General features: G+C 49.2%; 2 protein-coding genes across 3 annotated transcripts in view; both read right to left on the reverse strand.

Moving 5' to 3' along the window:
• The window catches only part of Lck (LCK proto-oncogene, Src family tyrosine kinase), a 29,157-nt gene extending 23,025 nt beyond the window's left edge, over positions 1 to 6,132 (reverse strand). Inside the window, exon 1 of the mRNA XM_052177465.1 lies at positions 6,003 to 6,132. The gene's annotated coding sequence lies outside the window, so the exon portion shown is untranslated. The remainder of the gene's footprint in view (positions 1 to 6,002) is intronic.
• Positions 6,133 to 9,313: 3,181 nt separating this feature from the next.
• Fam167b (family with sequence similarity 167 member B) lies at positions 9,314 to 10,961 on the reverse strand. 2 transcript variants are annotated; one of them, XM_052177468.1, is made up of 2 exons: positions 10,522 to 10,961; positions 9,314 to 9,739 (listed from the first exon to the last, which is right to left on the reverse strand). In XM_052177468.1, exons 1-2 carry the CDS (start codon positions 10,777 to 10,779, stop codon positions 9,512 to 9,514), a joined length of 486 nt encoding a protein of 161 aa, XP_052033428.1. In that variant the 5' UTR covers positions 10,780 to 10,961; the 3' UTR covers positions 9,314 to 9,511. The 2 variants fall into 2 exon arrangements, with proteins under 2 accessions (XP_052033428.1, XP_052033427.1); XM_052177467.1 differs by having other exon boundaries at positions 9,314 to 9,742; positions 10,522 to 10,959.
• Positions 10,962 to 21,711: the final 10,750 nt, after the last annotated feature.

The following is a 21,711-nucleotide window of genomic DNA, read 5'->3' on the forward strand; positions in this document are numbered from 1 at the left end:
TGGCTTAAACACAGAACTGCTTCTGGTTGGTTATCACTGTCATCAGTAAGGGATATACTGTGGCTATCATATTCAGCATCTTAATAGTGGTCGCTGCCCTGGGTAACTCTGGGTCCACTTTGCATTATGGGAGTCTCTAAAAGGATTTTTATAGTCTAAGTGTTACTGAGGCCCAGCTCACCGTGTCTATGCCATAGTGACCCAGTTCTGATTTCACCGTCTCTCAGTCAGTCACTGACAAAAAGTCTGTGGAAGATTACTAGCCCTTCCTTTCCACACACTAGGATTTTAAAATAATTATTTATTTATTTGTGTGTGTATGTGTGTGTGGGCAGGCATCCTATGGTGTTAGCGCGGAGGTCAGAAGACAACTGGTACAATCAGTCCCTCCCTTCACCACATGGATCCTGGGACCCAATTCAGATTGTCAGCGTTTGCAGTAAGAATTTTACCCACTGAGCCATTTTACCCCACAACCAACAGACAGACACACACATACACAAACACGTATATACACACACACACATACCACCCACAAAACCACGCATAAAAACACATATGCACACATAAACACGCAAACAAACACAGACACATAAACATACTCATACAAATACATACACACATACAAATATCCAAACACAAGCACGTAAATACACACACACATACAAACACATACATACAAACATGCACACTTACAAACACATTCACATACACAAACACATGCACAGACACAAGAACACATGATTTCTTTGAGATAGGATCTTGCTATGTAGACCAAACTGACCTCGGACTCTCAGTCATTCTCCTGTTGCCTTCTTGCAAGTCCTGGGACTAAACAGGTTTGAACTGCTAAACACAGCTTAGCTTTCTGAACCCTTAGACCCTTTTTGAATTCCTGTATTTGGAAAATGAGAGTAAAAACTGGGCCTGCATCATGGACCGATATGAGCATGACACATGACACATGGAGGACGCTGCGGTGTGAAATGCTTCATACACACATTGGTGCACAGTGACTGCTTCTGTAGGGATGTAGGGGGAGGACTGACTCAGGAAGTGGCCCAAGCTGGCCTTGGCCTTGCTCTGTAGTCGGGTAGGCCCTAAACCCTCACTTCTCCTGCCCCTGTCTCTTAAACATTGGGATAATGGCCTGTACTACCAGGTCCAGTCACGTTAAGGACTAAACAGATGAAAATAATTATCACTGAGAGGAACATGTGTCTCATCCTACGTCTTCCAGGCTGAAACTGCCTGTCATTTTCATTCTTCCTCAGGATTTTGGGCACTTCCACTTGAGCTCTGTAGACTAGGCTGGCCTCGAACTCAGAGATCTGCCTGCCTCTGCCTCCTGAGTGCTAGAATTAAAGGCGTGTGCCACCACTGCCCCTGCTTCTCTTTTTCCTCTTTAATACATTTACCTGAAATAGAAACTTCATTACCATAAATGGAAAATCAGTGTCACTAGCCATACACATGGCCACTACGTGTCAGCACACATTAGAACACACAGATCGGCATTTGTACATGCCCATCCATCGGCCTCCAAAACCGCTCATGTAGTCAGGGTCTTACATGCCACAGGCTGTGACACACTGCCCTGTGAGAGAGAGTTGGACCTGAGTCTTCTGTCCATTAGGCAACAATCTCTCTCTCTCTCTCTCTCTCTCTCTGGAGATTGAACTCAGAGCCTCCCACATAAAAGGCAGGTAGTAAGCCCTCAGTGCCTAGCTGCAATTTTGGCGATTCTCTCTCTCTCTCTCTCTCTCTCTCTCTCTCTCTCTGTGTGTGTGTGTGTGTGTGTGTGTCTCTGTGTGTGTCTCTGTGTGTGTGTGTATGTGTCTCTGTGTGTGTATCTGTGTGTATCTGTGTGTCTGTGTATGTGTGTGTGTCTGTGTGTGTGTGTATATGTAGTGAATTGAGGTGTCTTCTTCAATTGCTTTCCTCCCAACTCTTTTGAGACAGGGTCTCTCACTGAACAGGGTTTGCAGGCATGATCTACTGCACGCAGCTGTGGTACATGGGTTCTGGGGATCAAACTTACATTCTCATGCTCCTGTGGCAAGCATTTAATGACTGGACTATCTCCCTGCCCCTGCACACGCCTTGCCCCAGAGTGCAATTTTCTTTCTTTTCTTCTTTCTTTCTTTCTTTCTTTCTTTCTTTCTTTCTTTCTTTCTTTCTTTCTTTCTTCTTTTTTTGTTGTTGTTTTTTTGTTTTTGAAGCATGGTTTCTCTGTGAAACCCTTGTTCTCTTAGAACTGGCTCTGTAGACCAGGCTGGCCTCAAACTCACAAAGATTCATCTGCCTCTTACTTCACCTCACGTGGCACCCCACTTGGTCATACTGCAATATTCTAAACTGGCTGATTGATTAATAAAAATAAAGTGGGCTCCTCCAATCTTCCTGTCTAGGGCAGGCTGACAGAGAGGAACAGGCTGGGAACAGTCCCCATCACGTAGGCTGCCCTCTGTGACTGAGAGGGTATGGTGTCCCTCTGTGGGTCGCTTCATCTTCATCCAAGGCTATAAGAAAGGCCTGCTGCCTGCTGTCTCTGCTCAGGACTGTCTGCAGCTCGCTACCACACATTCTCGAAGCAACACTTTCCAGGAAGTAACATGAAAATCACCACCATTATCCGATCACCAAGCTAACGTCAGAGCCCCGTGTATGGACAGGGAGATTCCAAGATGCATCAAGCTAAGCACACATTGTAGCCAGAAGTTAACCTGCATTCAAATGTGTCTAGAGACCCAGGTTTCACAGTGGCAATCATTATTTCATAGACTTTGCATGATTCCATGTAACTCCATGGTAGGCCAATGAAATAAAGTCACTATCAGCGTTATGTTACAGATACAAAACTGAGGCTGAAACTGGGCAAAGCAATTTGCCTGAAGCCTCCTAAAAAATCGTAGCTGACCTTTGGTCTGCCCTGCTCCAGAGGCAGGGCTCTGACCTCCCATTTCTCAGCAGAACCACCGACAATCTGTCTGATCTGTGATCCAGAGGCAGATGGCTCCCAGGGACACATCCCAGAAAACAGATGAAAGAGGCTGGCTCTCTGGAATGTTTAGATGCCTCTGTGCTGTTTGGCTTTAAAAACAAAACCAAGCCAGCCATGTGCTAATTTTGTAACAGCAAAATAAAAACAACAAACTCACCACCAACGCAAATGCGCTATTAAAAACATACCCACACCTCCTTATTTTCCTTTTTTCAGACAACATCTGGCCCCACAGCCCAAGCTAGCTTCTCACTTCCCATCCTGTTGCCATCTCCCGAGTGCTGGGGGGAGGGGGTAACGCGTCCCACCATACTCCATGCATCCCACCATACTCCATGCTCGACAATCCTTCAAGAATGCCTCAACTACACAGCTCCCCTGCCCTTTCATCCCAGACCTGGAATGGATGGTAGAGGGGGAAAAATAGTTCTGTGTTCAAGAAGTTTAGGAAATCCTGAATCAGACAAAATGAAGCAGGCTTCTTCTCTGCAGAGATTTAAACAAGCCAGTATGGATCCTGAGACTCTCATGGGACAGTTTGTCACTGAAGCCATGTTCGTTGGCTCTGAAACATTTTCTTCCCAGGTGCATCATGGACTTTTTTTTTTTCAGTGCAAGCATTACAGTTCAGCATTACATATTCCAGACCCACACTGCGAGGAGCTATTAAAGACTCTGGTGCAGTTTCATGGTTAGCATGCACAAGATCCTGAGTTAAAATGGGGGAAAGAAGAAATGTTCCCACTTTACTTGGTATTATTTTGGGTCTATCTTTCTCCCACCCCAACCCCCTCCTCTGATTTAAACTTGGCTTTGAAGCCATCAAGCCTGTAGGGGGATGTAAGGCTCTAGATCCTAGATCTTCTGACAGAATCTGCACACATAGATTTTCCTATGGTATATGAGAAGCTCTGAACAGGGAAGGTATTCATGTGAGTGTGTCTGGAGTTTTCCTAAGACGGGGTCCAGCTATGTAGCCCACATTGGGCTCAAACCCTCCATGCTCCTGCCTCAACGTTCTGAGTGTCAGACAATACAAAATGGAGCCTGGCTAGGAATCCGGCCCCTGTGATGGATCCCTTCTCTCGGGTCCGAATCTGGCCTTCCTGAGGGTTTCACACCCGACTATATACAGGAAACAAGCTCATTTGCAAACCTGTACCACAAGCGTGAGGGATTGGGCGGTTCGTTGTCATGCCAAGACCCTGAATAGGTGTAAATTTTGGGTGTGAACCAACACTCTGGGGAGAGGAAGTATTTAGCTTCCCTTAAGCACTTACTGTGGGTCAATACTACCCAGGGCACATTATCATTATGATCCCTTTGGTTTTGCCAGGCACTTTGGAAGCAAGGACTTTGTTACTGTGTCTTTAGAAGCAGACTAAAAATCAGAGTGGACAAACCACTCACCCAGACAAATGGATGGCCTGGAATTGTTCCTGGGCTCTCTCTGACACTGAGAAGTGTATGTGTGTGTGTGCGTGTGTTCGTGTGTGCGTGTGTGCATGTGTGCGTGTGCGTGTGCGTGTGCGTGCGTGTGTGTGTGTGTGTGTGTGTGTGTGTGTGTGTGTGTGTGTGTGTGTTTACACTATAGCACACCCCTGGGCTCTTGCTCCTTGGAATTTATCCTGAGGTCTCTGCCTCTATGGTCTTGGACAACAGCTAGGGACCTTAGCTTTCTGTCCCAAGCACCTTCCAGAACGAGCCTTCCCAGCACTGTCTTATTCAGGAAACTTCTGGATTCCCTGGAAGGAAACTTCTCCCCCATCTGACCCATTCTCTGACTTTGTCCTCTGGGCTCTTTTAAGAAGAGCCACCATCTTGACCTCCAAAAAAAACGAGGGACCCTGTTGGATTCCTCTCCCAGTCAGCACAGGGCCAGCCTAGGGGAGTGCTGTTCGAGGACAGATGAGACACAGGAAGAGCCAGTGTGTTTCCTGCCCCTGTGAGGAAGCGAGAGATCTTGGAAGAGGTTAGCATATGCTGACAAGATGGAAAATCTGTGACAGGAACATCTCCAGCGAGGCAAGGGAAACCTGGACAGTCAGCGGAGGTAGAGACTGTCCCCAGAGTTTAGGGTTAGACTGTGAACGAATGGGAGGTGTCTGGTGACAAGGTTCTGGGCCTCTACCTTTAGGGTCTGAAGCAAGAATCATGAAGGCCAACATGTATACACAAATACACAAATACTAAGACAGGACGGGCACAAGGGCAGAGGAAAGGACATCCTGTCCTGACAGTTGGCAGGACAGGAGCAGTGACTTTCCAGAGGGAAGTTCAGAAGTTCTTGCCCTGCGTTAGCTGGATCCCATCAGGGATAAAAATAGACTTTCCTCTTCCCTTTTCCCATCCCATTCACTACCGGCTTCCCCATTCTGGATAAGCGCCCCTCACATATCTATCTCACATATCCGCTTCCCCGGCGGCAACTCCTCTGTCGTTCAGGATGCTGGTCACTAAGGCTGCTGTCAATTCTCTTGTGTCCCTGGGTCCCATGGCTTACTCTTTCATGAGTTTTTGCCACTCAGGTCTGCCTCAGGGATTGCTGGGACCCTGACCTCAAGATGGTCCATTTCATCACCCTGTAGGCCACAGGTGTAAGAGGAACCCAGGTCAAGCCATTACCTCTTGCAAGGTCCTGCTCTGCCACTGACCATCGTGAGGAGGTATAGATGGGTTAAGGCAGGGTCATGGCCACCTTTGGACCTCAGAAACCTCAACCTATGAGCTCAAGGAACTGGACTGGTGACTGCCGGTGGCTTTCTTAATACTTGACATCGTGTGCTGGATCTCTGAGGAGTATGATCTTCCTGAGGTGGGAACCCATGATGGACAACGGACCGCAGAGGCAGGAGCCACCAACCCAGCCAACCTCCAGGAAGGTGTTTCTGAAAGGCTGCTGTGTACCTGAGGAGCCTGGCCCTCCACAGATGCAGTCTTCGGCCGTCTGGCTCCCTCCACAGCCCCCCTCCACATTGTTATTCCCAGTACCCCTTACCTGCCCAGCCTGGGAGCCTTCTGGCCTATTCACATGATGCTCCTGGCCTGGCTTGGCTGCCTGGACCCGGTTTCAGCTCGCCTCACCGTCGTAGTCACCACCTGTCTCCTCGCGCCCACGTTCCACCCTGACTTCCTGTCTCCTTCAGAGAGCTCCTCAGCCAACCCAGCCCCAGCAACCCAACCACAAGCCTCCAGCACCTCAGGCTTCCTGCTGCCATAGACCTAGACCCCCTCAGCTTCTCGGGTCCCGGACAATTCAAGGCTAGCTTCTACTCACACTGAGGGAGGCACTTAGGGGGGGAAGTTGAAGGGAAATCCATGCGTGATGGTGCAGGTCTATAGTCCCAGCATTCTAGAGGTGGAGACAGGAGTGGCTACACGCAGAGTTCCAGACCAGTCTGAACCTCTCATGTCCCAGTCTCAAAAAAAAAAATAAACAAACCTCCCCCCCCCAAAAACCCACCAATCATCATCATCATCATCATCATCCAATGAGAGTTTTGTTGTTGTTGTTGTTGTTTGTTTGTTTTTTAATGCTGGGGCTTACCTTGTAGCCCTGAGTGTTCTGAAACTTGCTATGTAGACCAGACCAGTGCTGCCTTGAACTCACAGAGATTCACCTGCCTCTTCCTCCCCAGTGCTGGGATTAAAGAAGCAGGTCACTATACATGGCGGGAAAGGGTGTTTGAAGGAGCACTCCTCCTGCCCTCCAAGATCCCTCCTTCCTGCCCTCCAAGATCCACCTGGGTAAGAGATCCAAAGGGAAACTTTGCCTCATGAGCAGAGGACAGCAGCTACGAGTTCAGCTTACACGGAAGGGAAACGGTGCCACAGTCAACTGCAGTCCTGCTACGCAAGAACTAGGTGGCCTTTAATTTAGCCTGACAGCAAAAGGCATCTCTTGTTCAGAGTTGAAGCCTGGTCAGTATCTCTGTTAAATAGTCGGTGACAGGTTGCATGTACTATACTAATAACAGCAGCCACAGTCACCGACAGAGCAGTCAGTATCCATGTCATCTTGGGGTACAGGACAGCAGCTGGGTTAGAGTCACAAGGCAGGCCTCTAATGGTCAAATGTTGACAGCCTGTTTCAGGAGGAAGACCAGAAAACCTCATGCCTTAAGGCTGTAGTGACAGGCTGGGGCATGGTGACACAGGGCTTTAATCCCAAAGTTCTGGAGGCAGAGGCTGGCAGATCTCTGTGAGTTTCAGGTCAGACTAGCTTACACAGTGAGTTCTAGGACAGCCAGGGCTAAAGAGACCCTGTCTCAATAGATAGATAGATAAATGGATAGATAGACAGATACATACATACATATATACCTATATACATACATACATACATACATGCATACATACATACATAGATAAATACATACAAACATCGATACATACATAGATAAATACAAAGATGATAGATAGATAGATAGATAGATAGATGAATAGAATAGTGGGCAGAGGACAGGACAACACAGCAGAAGATGGTAATTCAAGTAGAGGCAAGGCCACGCCCCGATGGAGCATATAGCTACAACCATGTATTGTCACTGGTAAAGGACCGAGCAGGCACACTGCACAGGGACTCTGTGGCAGGCAGCAGCCATTCTGACATCAGCAGGAGTTTAAGCAACCAGCCGCCAGCAGGCAAAAATGAGGACCGTGTCCCTCACAGGCAGAGGCCCAGGCTACCAGTGATGCGAGGAACCCCAAATGGCCCCTGTCAGGGCTAAGAATGGGTCCTGACCTCACTGGAAAGAAAGTGTAAATGTGTCACCTCCTGAGCTACGCAGAGTGAGCAGGTGGGGGGAGGGGAGCCCACAGAGCATTGTTGGGGTTTGTGAGGTAGGAGCTGAAGCTGTGTGCACCTCAGCTGCAGAGGGGAGGGGGAACAGGAAATGGGGGGGGAGGAAGCCTGAGTTGGAAAGTCAGACAAAGAGAGAAACACAGAAACAAAGGCTGAGAGACACACAGAAAAAAACAGAAAAAAAAAAAAAAGCCAACCCTCAGAGTGACAGAGCCGCCGCCGGCAGCTGTGTCTCCAGACCTGGTGCACCACCCAGCTATTCTCACTTATAAACCTTAGCATATCTGCTCGCCTGGGCTTCAGGACATGCCTGTGGGGAACGGTGCTCAGAAGCAGTGCTTGAATTTTTTGGGTATGGAGCAAGAATTAACAGCTAGCTTGTTTTTGTTTTGTTTTGTTTTGTTTTGGGTTTTTTTGGTTTTTTGGATTTGGTTTTTTCGAGACAGGGTTTCTCTGTATAGCCCTGGCTGTCCTGGAACTCACTCTGTAGACCAGGCTGGCTGCCTGCCTCGGCCTCTTGAATGCTAGGATTAAAGACGTATTGTTTCTTAGTGCCCTGATCTTCTAGATCTAGAAGAGATAAATAGGAGAAGCCAGGCAGAGTGGTGCACACCTTTAGTCCCAGCACTCCGGAGGCAGAGGCAGGTGAATCTCTGTGAGTTCAAGGCCAGTATGGTCTACAGTGTGAGTTTCATGACAGTTGGAGCTACATAGTGAGACCTTGTATTGGGGAAAAAGAAGAAAAGAAAGAAAGACAGAGAAATAAAAATAAATAGGGGAGTTGATTTTGAACACAAAACTATACCACTTTCTGCTCTCTCCAAGTCTTCAGTTTACCTAAATCACCTGTCATGAGAGTGGTGTAAGGTTTTAAGTTTGGGGGCTGGACAGGTGGCTCAGTAGTGGGAAAAAAAACAAACCAAATAAACCAACAAAAACCATTTGCTTCTCTTACAGAGGACCTGAGTTCAGTTGCCAGCATCCACAACAGGCAGCTTACAACAGCCTGTGACTCCAGCTCCAGCCAATCCAATAACCTTTTCTGGCCTCTCTGGGTGTGCACACACATAATCAAAAACCACAATGGGCAGTGGTGGCACACGTCTTTAATCCCAGCACTTGGGAGGCAGAGGCAGGCAGATTTCTGAGTTTGAGGCCAGCCTGGTCTACAGAGTGAGTTCCAGGACAGCTCAGAGAAACCCTGACTCGAAAAACAAAACAAAACAAAACAAAACAAAACAAAACAAAACCCCCAAAACCCCAACAAACAAACAAACAAACAAAAAACCAGAGAGAGAGAGAGAGACCACAATAAATCTTCATTTAAAAAAAAATTATTTTTTTGTTTCTCCCTACTTTTGGTTTAAGATAAAGGTAGAGAAGTAGATCCGGAGCTGTTGGGGCAACCCGGTGCCATCTTGTCTCCTGTTGTGGAGTCCCTAGTCCCAGCAACACAGGATGGACATACAACATTCAGGCTTCGTGACAGTCTACAGAGACCTTGATGGGATTCAATGCTTTTTTATTAAGAAATTTGGGGCCCGAATTCCCTCTCTCTGCCCTCATCCGGGAGCTTTGTGCTCTCTGAATTCAGCTTTCAGAAACCTAGGTGTGCCCACCTTCCCCAGCAGGTGCCAGAGCGTCTGGGTCCCTCCTCCTTCCTTCTCCCCAGATACAGCAAGAGACACCGCAAGTGCTGTCTGTCAGCAGAGGGTGAAGCGCCTGGTACTGATGTTCATGCGCGTGAGTCCAAGATGCCGCAGCGGTGGGGCCAGAGCCAGGCCGGTCCCAGACTCCAGCTCCAGCTCCAGCTCAGCTTCATCCAGAAGCTCCTGGTGCAGGTGACAGACTTGGTCCACTTTCAGTCTGTGCAGCCGGGCTCGCAGCCTGAGCAGCTGCCCTGCCAGCTGCCGGTCCTGAGCCCGCATCTCCTGCTGTGACCAAAAGGGGGAGTGAGTTTGCCAGACCGGCCTCCACCCTCACTAGCCTTCTGTGCCTTTCTGGGAATGCTCCAGCTCATAAGCTCTTTCTCACCTAACTTCATCCGTCTTGGTCTCACAGATCTTTTTCCGGATTGGTGGTTCTCAAAAACCAAGCCAAGGGGCCATTAGTATGCAAATATGGATGTCCGGGGCACCATTGCAAATTAACTGTGATGACTCACTGAGCTGAAGTGGACATCCTTATGTTTGCACATGTTGGGCTGACCGCTAATATTCAACTCTTCCTTCCTCAGATTATAACTGACAACACAGTTGAGCTATCTGTTTTATTTGGCTGTGTCTCCTCTTTAGGGCAGTGGTTTCCAACCTTCCTACTGCTGGGACCCGTTAACACAGCTCCTTATGCTGTGATGAGGAAAATTATTTTTGTTGCTACATTGTAATCATAAATCTTGCCAGTGCTATGAATTGCAGTAAAAATATCTGATATGCCGGATATCTGATAGACAGCTCGTTTGGAAGGACTGTCGGTCCCAGAGGGGTCGCGACCCCCAGATTGAGAACGAGTGCTCTGCCGTCTACTTCTCCAGATTTGGCTCTGCCAATAAGACAGTGGACAACTGGATCCGTGGCTCCTTCGTCCTAGGGCACAGCAGTGAGGAACTACTGTGGCTATTGGTTCGTTCTCATCTCCCAACCCCACATTCTTGGACCTTTAAAAGGACCGACTCAATGACCCCACGCACGTCTGTCTAGCCCACCAGACTCACCAGCTCCTGTCTGAGCCACTCAAGTGCAGAATCCATGGAGTCAAAGCCACAGATGGCTCCAGGGCCCACCGGCTCAGGTCTGGCCTGGGCTCTGCACCAGGCCCGGCTCTGCACTCTGGCAGTCCACTCGAGGTAGGAAGGCCGTCGGGTCTGCAGCTGAAGCTTGGCGGTCAGGGCCTTCAGAGAGTCTAGGCTCTCTTCTTCACCGTCCTCATCCTCCTCGCCCACTGCCTGGAATTTCAGTTGCCCTAGGGACATGGTAGGTCTGTGGCGACAATAAGGGAAAGGCCGTGTGAGAGACAAAGAAGGTGAGGTTGGAAAGACTGTGCCAAGAGTGTGTGGTGAATTCAGAAGGTGGGTAAGGGACGCTAAGTGTGCCAGGCTGAGTGAGCAGATGAGTATGTGAGGCTGAGTGTGCAAGGGATGGAAGTTTCCTGGTTTGCTAACTAGGGGTCACGTGATGCCCATCCGGGTTGGGGCAGGAGGAGCCCTTCAGATGAATTTTATTGTCTTTGCCCAGAATCAGGTTCCTGGTTCCCAGAAAGGAAGTTGCAGCAGGATAAGAAAAGCATCGTCCACAGCCGCCTTGGCCCTTCTCCCAAGACCCAAGTCAAAGGAGTCGAGGGGAAGAGACGGCTGACTGGTGCTCTTTCCTCTTTACAGGGCTAGCCCTTCTGCAAGAGAAGAGGGTCCAGTTGCCTAGCCTGAGTCAGGAGCCTGGACCCTGGTGCTACTTTGAGGGGACTTTGGGTAGCCCGGTTACTTCTCTGGGCCCCTGTTGTGACAGGTCAGTGACACCAAGCTTTACTCTAAGGACCCTTAGAGTCTGTTGGCAATCGCTGAAAGAGCTCTCACTGAAGCAGCTGTAGCTCCAGGCAGAGCTGTAGATGGACTTCCGGCCATCCCTCTTCCTGCCATTCACAGGGTTTCTTCCTCCCCCAGCCCCTCCCCCCTCCGTCGTCTCATCCCAAATGATGACTGGCCTAGAATAATGTGTAGACTTACTATGTAGACCTATGTAGACCGGATAACCTTCAACTCACAGCAATTTACCGCTGTCTCTCTCTCTCTCCCTCTCTCCTCTTTTCTTTTTTCAAGAGAAGGTTTCTCTTTGTAGCTTTGGCTGGCTTGGAACGCGCTCTGTGGATCAAGCTGGCCTCACAGAGATCAACCTGCCTCTGTTGGCCGAGTGCTAAGATTTAAGGTGTGTGCCACCACCACCCAGAATCTCTGATTACCCAGGTGTAAATCTCTGTGGTACTGTTACCAATTAGAGCAGGGCTGGGATTCCGCTGGATCATTAGTGAGGCCTTCTCCAGTATGCTTAAGGCTTTGCATTTGTGCAGAGGGGAGGGAAGGGGAGGGGAGGGGAGGAGAGGGGAGAAGAGTGGAGGGGAGGGAGAGGAGAGAAAAGAAATGAAGTAGAGTCAGGCAGGCACAGGGACAGTGTAAGTGGACTTTGTATTCTCTCCTTTGTACATTCACTCACAGGGGAGACAAAAAGCAACCAACCAAAAACCTAACGGGGCACACAAGTGTGGTGACATGTGTGGAGTTCCTTCTCAGCTACGTGGCGAACTCGAAGTCAGTCTGGAATACACAAGATCATGACTCAAAAACAAACCAAACCAAGAAGGAGGAGGAGGGGGAGGAAGAGGGAAAAAGAGGAGGGAGGGGAGGAAGAGGAGAAAGCAGAGGAGGAGACAAAAACAAGAGGTGCACACATCTAAATATGTCGCTTGGTAAATTCTCCCTAACCAGTGAAACTGCACTCCATAAGGGGCGCTTCCTGGATTACCATTTCTCACATTCCTCTGCAGTCCTTTGTTCCCAAATGTGTGTGTGCGTGCGTGCGTGTGTGTGTGTGTGTGTGTGTGTGTGTGTGTTGAGATCATAATTCTTTTCTCCTTTTAGGCGGGGTCTCACTCTGAGCTGACCTGGAACTTATTCTGTAGTACAAACTGGCTTCAACTTCACAGAATGGACCCCCCTGCCTCTGCCTCTGCCTCTGAATCGTGGGATTCCGTCCAGGAGCCGCCATGCCTGCACCATTTTCTGCTTCTTGTCTTCCTGCCACCCAGTTGCTGGGGCAAGTCCAGAGCTGAGCATGCTCAGAAGGATTTCACTGACTGGCTCCCCCAGCCCTGCCCTCCAGCGCTGACATGTGTCAGTCACTGGAAAGCCTGCTAGAACAGATGGCTTCCCCACCACCAGTTTCAGATTCCGTGTGAGTCTCTGAAGGCGAAACTAATCTGCATGTCTATCAAATCCCCGTCTTGAAGGTTTCCTTGGTCTGGAATTTCATAGCCTGTTCTCTTTTTGGGGTTGCTTTTAGACAGGGTGTCACTGTGCATGCAGCCAAGGCTGGCCTGAAGCTCAATCTCAGGCTCGGACACAGAGGTGTGAGGCACCAAACCCAGCTACAGTGTGTTCTGTTCCATGTTTGGCAGCTTTCAGAGGGCAGCTTTAAATTTATATACTACCTGATGGGATGCGCCATCTTCCCAGTCTGCCATTCTTTTTTTTTTTTTTTTTTTTTCCGAGACAGGCTACACAGAGACAGGGTTTCTCTGTGTAGCCCTGGCTGTCCTGGAACTCACTCTGTAGACCAGGCTGGCCTCAAACTCAGAAATCCGCCTGCTTCTGCCTCCCAAGTGCTGGGATTACAGGCGTGCGCCACCACTGCCTGGCTGCCATCACTCTCACTCTCTTCCCTCCCTCACCAAGTCCTCTCCCATCCTGTCATGTCCTATATCCGTGTCTGATTTAATTCTGAATTCCACAAAGGAGAGAAAACTTGCAGCATTTGCTCAATGCACTTAACATTCTGATCTCCAGTTCCATCAATTTTCCTGCGAATGTTGCAATTTCGTTTTCTTTATAACTACATAAAATCCTATTGTGTATATTTATCACATTTCCTTTATCTGTCTCCTGATGAACCTCTAGGATGGATCCATACCTTGACTGAAGTACCAATGCAGCAATAAACATTAGTATGTAAAGTGTGGATGTGACCTCACCCAGGCATGGTTGAGAGAAGGTTCTTATGGAGGTATAAGGGAGAGCACAGCCAGGGGCATCTGAAAAAGTCCAGAGCAGGGAGAGAAACATGGCCAGAAGAGTGGACCAGGCCATGGTGAGGGGAGGGTAGAAAGAGAGACAGGAGGACCAAGGGAGGAAGACGAAAGACAACCCAGGGAGCACGCGGCTGGAGAAATCTAAGATGCAGTGGGTGGGTGGGTGGCAAGCCAGGATGCTAGCATGGACTGTAATAGGTATTTCCTGTGCTGACAGAGCTTGGAGGACAGCATGCGTTTTGGTGTGCTAATGGTCACCAAAGGCAGCAGCCATCTCTTTAGAACCTGACAATTGTGCATCAGGAGGCATGGAAGTTCAGCTCTCTGTGTGATCTGCTGACTTAGAATCCCAGGATTGCAGAACTAGGTGACAATGGTGGTTGTTTTTAAGGTTTTTAATTTTTGTTTTTATGTGTATGGGTGCTTTGTCTGAATCTATGCCTGTGTACCACATGTGTACCTGGTGCCCACAGAGGCCAGAAGAGAATGTTGGAGTTCCTGGAACTGGAGTTACATATAGATGGTTTTGAGCTGCCATGTGTGGCCAAGCCAGCTTGGTCAGGTTCTCCAGTGTAGGAGTGAGAGTTAAAAAGAAAAAAGACAATTAGACAACATTGTAGCAGGACCCCAGCCAGTTTTGAGGCTGAGGCCAGGCGGGTTTTTTTTTTCCCAATCTGGTTTTATACCATTTTAATTACTTGTAAGTAATAAGGTCAGTTCTAGGTTAAGGAGCAAGCAAGACAATGAACACAAAAAGTCAAGGAACAAACACTACACAGAGTCCCTCAGTCAGTCACTCCCGTGCTCACTGGTTCTTAAGGGCTCATCGGGATGACCAAGATATCTGAACCTACTTCCCTGTCCTAGCCCAAAGTCATATTCTTGCCTGAAGCCTACTTCTTTGTTCTAGCTTAAAATTAGTTTCCTGCCTGAACTTACTTCCCTGTCATGGCCCAATGTCAGATTCCTACCAGGTGGCCCCAAAAGCTCTCCACAGATGTGGGCGCTATGAATTGAACCCAGGTCCTTGGGAAGAGCAGCAAGTACTCCTAACTTCTGAGCCATCTCTCCAGCCCCGTTTCAGTGTCCTAAGGAGCCTCAGAATTGATTCCCATAGTGAGAACTCTAGTTTACATTTCCACCCAAAGTGTAGAAGGGTGTGTCTTCTTCCACAGACCCACCAGCGTTTGTTGATATTCTCTTTTATTTTTCTTTTTTAAAACTTTATTTTTAGTTTATGCATATGAGTGTTTTGCTTACATGAATGTATGCACATCACATAGATTCTTAGAAACTGGAGTTACAGAAGGTAATTAAGGAGGCTGCACATGATTCTGGGAACCCAACCCAGGTAAGCAGTGATACACGCCCTTAACTGCTGAGCTATCTCTTCAGCCCCCATTGCTATTTCCTTGCTGCTAGCCAGTCTAGGGAGATGGAACCTCAGTGTATTGTGTGTGCTGTGTGAGGATTCCTCAAGGACTCGTCAGCATTTTATGTGGACTGTAGACCTCCCAGGATTAGGAGACTATACTGTTCAAGCCAGAGACAGTAGGCATCCACCTTTCTTTTTGAGGCAGGGTCTCAGTGAACTTGAAGATCAGTAACTGGCTGGCTGCTGGGTTTGGCCTGTTTTACTGGGCCTTTAGTGCTGTGTTTGCCTTATCTGGGGATCTGAACTCAAGTGCTTGGCAACAAGTGCCTCTACTCAGGGAGCCTCCTGAGTGCTCGCTCTGCAGTACACCTGTGTACCAGGAGAGGGCACCAGATCTCATTATAGATGGTTGTGAGCTACCTTGTGGTCCCTGGGAATCAAACTCAGGACCTCTGGAAGAATAAACAGTGCTCTTAACCTCTGAGCCATGGCCCTAGTCCCCCTCAGTGTCTTTTTAATTTGCATTTCTCTAATGGTCAAAGATGTTGAACACCTTCTCAATCATTTAGGGACCATTTGTACTTCTTCCTCTGAGAGCTGTCTAAGGGATGCATCAACATATTCATTCATTCACTGGGCGATTTTGTGTGTTCTGTGATGATCCCTGTCATCTAGGCGCAGCATCACAAAGATTACAGTAAGAATTCTAGGGCTGGAGAGATGGGTCAGTGGTTAGGAGCACTGACTGTTCTTCTGGTGGTCCTGGCTCAATTGCCAGCAACCACATGGTGGCTCACAAGCTGTAATGGGATCTGACACCCTCTTCTGGTGTGTCTGAAGACAGCAACAGTGTACTCATATACATAAAATAAATAAATAAATCTAAAAAAGAAAAGAAATTTAAAAATATTAAAAAGGGCCTGGAGAGATGGCTCAGTGGTTAGGAGCAGTTGTCACCCTTGCACGGGACCCAGTTTTGATTCCCAGAACCCACACAGTGGATCACAATCCCTCATAACTCCAGTCCCAGCAGATGCAAGGCCCCTAGGCACGCATGTGGTGCATAGACACACTTTTAGGCAAAATACTCATATGCATTAAATCAAAAAGCATAATATTAAAAGTAGGTGCATGGGTGAATGGTCGAACGAGCCCTCTAGCAAATCAGTTGGGTTTCCTATTGTTTGTAGTTGCCAACTGAAGCTGTCTCTTGCTAGACTGAAACCCTGTGAGCTAGGGTCTTTTTGGACCCCTCTACCAAAACCGTGGCCCAGCCTCATGTGTGGGAAACTGACATTTAGTGCCAAGGATGGAGTCAAAGGCTGGAGTTCCTCAGGTCTGGACAACAGCCAGAATTGCCCACAGAAAGGACTGACAGCTGTGGAGTGGGGGAGGGCTGCCAGCTATACAGCTGTTCACTTTTTAAGGTGGACCAAGGGATTTCCCCAACCCAAGCTTCAGATGTGTGGGGGGAGAAAGAAGGCAGTTCTCAGTAAGCCCACCCACACTTTCCAGCCCACCCACTAGGGTACAGGGGAACAAATGGTTATTTTTCTTTCTTTTTATGTCACAGCGGGGTGCTAGGACCCCAGAACTTTAAAAAAAATGCAGAATCTCCAGAAACCCAGCACAGAGGTAAGTCACCACCATTGCACTGATCATGAAACTTAGACTTTATGAATGGACTTTTGGTGGCGGTCCTAAGACAACCTGAGAACCTGGGACTAGGAGAAAATGCGTATGGAACTGTGTGGTCCCTTCTGGAAGGGCCTCGGTTGGTCGATCGGTGGTGTCTCCAGCAGCCCAGCCTATCCCTATCAGAGTCTGTGCGGCTGGGTCCCAGGGATACGCTAGCAAAATGGAGTTCCAGGAGCTAATCTGCCCATGGTTGAGCCCAAGCCAAACCCTGAGCTCTGTGGCACCACCTGCTGCTGTCGCCAGCGCCCCAGTCGATTTCAAATCTGTGGCTACCATTGTTGCTGGTGTTGACTCTTTCCATCGAGAAATGGTGGCACGCCCCGAGCAGAGACCCGAGAGAAGGCGAGGTGAAGGGGGGCGCGGGCGGAGACGGCCCCTCCTACACAGCCCGATCTGGGCAGCTGGATCGGCCCATCCACAGCGTTCCAGTATCTCAGGTGACTCGGTGACTCCATGCCTAAGAAGCCGAGGATGCTGCGGCCGAACACCCAGGAGTGGAAGACATGCTGGATCTCCGGTTCTATGCGGGCGTCCAGGGGGCGCCCTTGAGCCGCGGATGCTAGCCATGTGTATTTAAAAGGAGTACTGTGGAAAGTGCTCTCTCTGCAAGCAGTGTCGTTCTGGGGCATAGCCAAGTAGAGTGGCTGGCGGGGGACGGGAGCCCGGCTCGAGATTCACGGACTAGCAGGAGCTGAGAAGAGGATGACAGAGAGACCATCGCGACTTTCCCACAGCCCTATCCTCAGGCACTGTCCTTGGAATCAGCCACCATTTCTGTTCTTATAAGGTCCCAAAAACCAGAGACCCGGCACTTGCACGCGCCCGAACGCTGCGACCCGGCATAGTAGTAGCTCGCTAGGTGGGAGTGGTCTTAATGGGCCTCGGATGAAGAAGCTCAGGAAAACAGGAGTACGAGGTCAGAGCGCTCGGTAGGGAGCCCTAGACCTAGCTTTTGCCTCTCGATGCATTTCGACACAGCCAGTTAAATATATCTGTGTGTGACAGATACCCGAGCTCTCCCCAGGCGGCTTCTGAGACCTTAGCCACCACCAAACTCCCAGTACACCGTTCGCCAGTCTCGGGTCCTAGACATTTATTACTGTCCCTTTTTAACCATTGCCTGGCCAATTCCTACCAGATCGTGGCCCCGCCCCCTCTCTGGTTATAGGGGGCCCATCCCCCGCCCGCCCACTCCACCCCATCTCCGTCCACTCCCTCCACACCCCCACTTGAAATTTTGTCCCTTTGTCAACCCAGATACACAGTCTACTCCCTGCATCCTACCCCAGTCCCACAGCGACACTCCCGTACATATACCCGTCCTGTCTGTGCCTGCTGGCTTTGGTCAGTTTGTGTGTGTAGACAACCTAAGACCTCCCTGAGCCCGGTCCTTGAAAACCGGCTGAGGCCTCCTATTCTCCAGTCAGCCTGCTGGCAGAAACACGCGTCGAGCCTAGGGATCACCTGGGATCCATGTCCAGCCTAGGCACTCTCTATCCATGCCAGAATAAACTGGTGTGGGTGCAGGCCAAGACTGCCTTCTCACCTGGAAGCAGCTGGACTGGCTTGTCCACTTCTGTAAACCTGGGTCCCCCCACCTCAGCCTCCTCTTTTTTCTTTCTCTCTCTCTCTTTTTTTTTCTTTTCTTTTTTGAGATAGGGGTTTCATCATGTAGTTCTGGCTGCCCTGGAGCTCATTCTGTAGACCAGGCTGGCCTTGAATTCAGAGGTCCACATGCCTCTGCCTCCCAAGTGCTGGGATTAAGTGTGCACTACTTCTTTGCACTGAAACTGAGCTCCTATCACACGCCCTCTCTGGTTGCCAGGCCTGCTCAGATTCCTGCTTGTTCCCTGCCTTCAGGTTATGTTAGTGCCCAGAAAAGGTCCCGAGGGAGTTTTTGTACTTTGGAGAGAGTAGACTGCTTCTCTATAAATACACAGAACTCATTATTCGCTTATTTATCCGTCATTGAGCACAGAGGCGGCCCTGGTGGACAGCCCAGTGCGACAGGCTGAGGAGACCAAGCACAGGCACAAGGTACCTTCTTGTGGTTGCCTGAGGGCTTTCCAGGGAGTGGATGATTTCTATATTCTTTTTCTTTTTTCTTTCTCTTTTCTTTTTTCAATACGGGAGTGGTTGGGAGGAGGGGGAGGGTAGTTTCATACAAAGTCTCTCTGTGTAGCAGCCCTGCTGGAACTTGCTCTGTAGACCTGGCTGACCAGCCACCTGGCCTGTCTCTGCCTCCTGATTGCTGGGTGCCACCACACCCTGCTGGGAATGGGGTGATTTCTAAGGACCACCCCTCAAAAAGGAAAAGGAGGCAGCCAGGAGGATGAAGGGTGTCATGGGGGGAACAGCAGGGACCCTGGACTTTTGTCCTGTTTGTAGATCTGTATATGGTTCTGGGTGGTGGGGTCGGGAGGTCAAAGGGAGAGCAAGGACAGAGGAGGCTGTGTGGAGGAAGTGTGTCATTGTAGAGGCCTCCGATGCTCAAACTATGCCCAGTGTGGCACACAGTCTCTGTCTGCTGCCTGCAGATCAAGTTGTGTAACTCTCAGCTCTTCAGCACCATGCCTGTCTGGACACTGCCACGCTTCCTGCCATGATGACAATGGACTGAACCTCAGAACCTGTAAGCCAGCCCCAATTAAATGTCCTTTATAAGAGTTGCCTTGGTCATGGTGTCTCTTCATGGCATTGAAACCCTAAGACAAGTGGGTTCCATGTTCAATAGACTGGACTCCCCGAATGGTGCTTTTTTATCACGTGGGTTTAGGGCTGAGTCTCCCTCCTTGGGCTCTGTCTGTTCCCAGGCTAGGCTCACCAAGAACCAGAGCCAGGTAAAAGGGTGACCAGTCAGTTCTCATTTGACTAGGATGCGTGGGACCTGACCCCTCCAGGAGAGCTTTGTATGCCGTGGAGGCCGGAGACAGAGTAGCACACAGAAAGATGTCTTATTTGCCTAGAATGTATATAGGAGGCTTGGAGTGTCATCTGCCTGGTAGCCCAGAGCATAGACATTAAGCTCCTACCTTATGAGACTGAGGTTGGGCATAGCTTTCAACCCTGGCAAAAACCATGATGTGGTACACACATACACACACACACACACACACACACACACACACAGAGAGAGAGAGAGAGAGAGAGAGAGAGAGAGAGAGAGAGAGATTACTTATTTATAAATACATAATGTAGAACCCAGCATATTTTATTTTTGACCTGGTCACCCAGGTAGAGAAGACACCACTTGCCACTGTTGATAAGCCCTGGACCCACAGGGGAGGATCCTGTATCCTAGGAAACAAAGCTGAGAGCACAGACAGCAGCATCCTGCTTGTGACTGTGCTATCTCAACTTATCCTGAGCCCTTTGAGCCAGATTGTGACTGGGTTCTAAGAGTTGGAAGGGTGGAGAGGATCCAGGTCAGTGGTCGACCCATTCCTTCTACCCAGAAACCCTGTTTCCTGGGGCCCTCTTCTTCCCCCTGGCCCTAGACTGGCCACCCCTTCATAACAGCTGTGTTATGCCTACTTGGCCTTCTCTTATGCCTGTCCCAACATGAAGCAATCAGCTTTCTCCTCTTCCTGTACTGCAGGAGCAGTTAGGATACTATTTCCTGTGGTTGGTACAATCTAGGGAGGCACTGCTGGGACATACCCATTCCTCCTTCCTTGGCACTTTCCTCTGCAACAGTGAAGGAAGGTCAGCTTGTGGAAGAGGTCCAGGGGCAAGAAGCAGAAAAGGCAGATAGATGCCCATTGTATCAGTGATTCAAGTGTCCTTTAAATTTCTTTTAGGAAAAATGAGTACCCTCCCCTCAAGAATCACACTTGTCCTCAACTTTTACAAACCCAGAAGGATGGTCCACAACACACTGTACTCACAGCCAAGAACAAATACACTCGGGCCTCAGCAGTGACTACAGAGATCGGGACGTACCTCAGGGGCTGTGGTGGTTTGAATTGTCCCCACAAGCTCAGAGATTTCAATACTTGGTCACAAGGACTTGGCACTATTTAAAAGGATTAGGTGTAGCCTTGTTAGAGGAAGTGTGTTGCAGGATATCTGATCACACTGTGAACCCCAAGATTGTGTCATTTACCGGAAAAAAAAAAAAAAAACCTGTTTCTAGTTGTGGTGTGCGAAGATGACGAGGAGCTAGAGGACGAGGAAGAGGATTAGAACACTGCCAGTCAGAGGCCAGGACAAGGGAGGAAGAGGATTAGAACACACTGCCAGTCAGAGGACGAGGGAGGAAGGGGATTAGAACACTGCCAGTCAGAGGACGAGGGAGGAAGCTGATTAGAACACACTGCCAGTCAGAGGCCAGGCAGAACAATTCAGTCAGAAGCCAGTCTGAGTCCCTGTGGAGAGGAGTTGGAGCCAGAACAGCTGAACTGAACCAGCCAGCCAGGTTTCAGTAAGAAAGGGTGAGCTTATTCAGAGGCTGAAACCATTCTAGGCCTGGATTTGATTGTAGAGAGGCTAGAAGCTTCCAAGAATAGGCCTAGGTTAGCAGATGACAATACAGGGGAGTTACATTTACAGGAGTGTGACACTGAGGATGGACTTTTGAACTTTCAAAAAGCCTATTCCAAGGCAGCGGCTCTTTTCCTGCTTCACCTACTTCCCCAGCACTGTCTGTCTTTGTGCCACCACCACAGTCTCCACCACGCTGAAAATGGACTAAACCTCTGGAACTGTAAGCAAGCCCCAGTTAGATGCTTTATTTTCTACGAGTTGCTGTGTTCATGGGATCTCTTCCCAGCAGAAGACCACTAAGAGGGGTAGAGGGCTTGCTTAGCACACACAGGGCTCAGGCTCCATCCCTAGTACCACCACAATAAAATCACTTTTTTAGCCATGTGTGGCAATGTATACTCCTCCTGCTTGGGATGCAGAAGCAGGCAGGTCTTTGGGAGTCTGAAGTTAGCCTGGTCTACGGTGAGTCCTAGGTCAGCAGGAGCTACATAGACTGTCTCAAACTAACATCTTCCACCCAAAGAAACACACTAGGGCTGCACAGAGTCCAGT

The sequence above is a fragment of the Apodemus sylvaticus genome, chromosome 3, assembly GCF_947179515.1.
Source record: "Apodemus sylvaticus chromosome 3, mApoSyl1.1, whole genome shotgun sequence".
NCBI lineage: Eukaryota > Metazoa > Chordata > Mammalia > Rodentia > Muridae > Apodemus > Apodemus sylvaticus.

Bases quoted from the DNA above. Each gene is read 5' to 3' on its own strand.
- Fam167b (XM_052177467.1), bottom strand. From the start codon at position 10,779: ATGTCCCTAGGGCAACTGAAATTCCAGGCAGTGGGCGAGGAGGATGAG. The intron at 9,743-10,521 runs GTGAGTCTGGTG...TTTTGGTCACAG, and splicing joins AGTGGCTCAGACAGGAGCTG to CAGGAGATGCGGGCTCAGGA.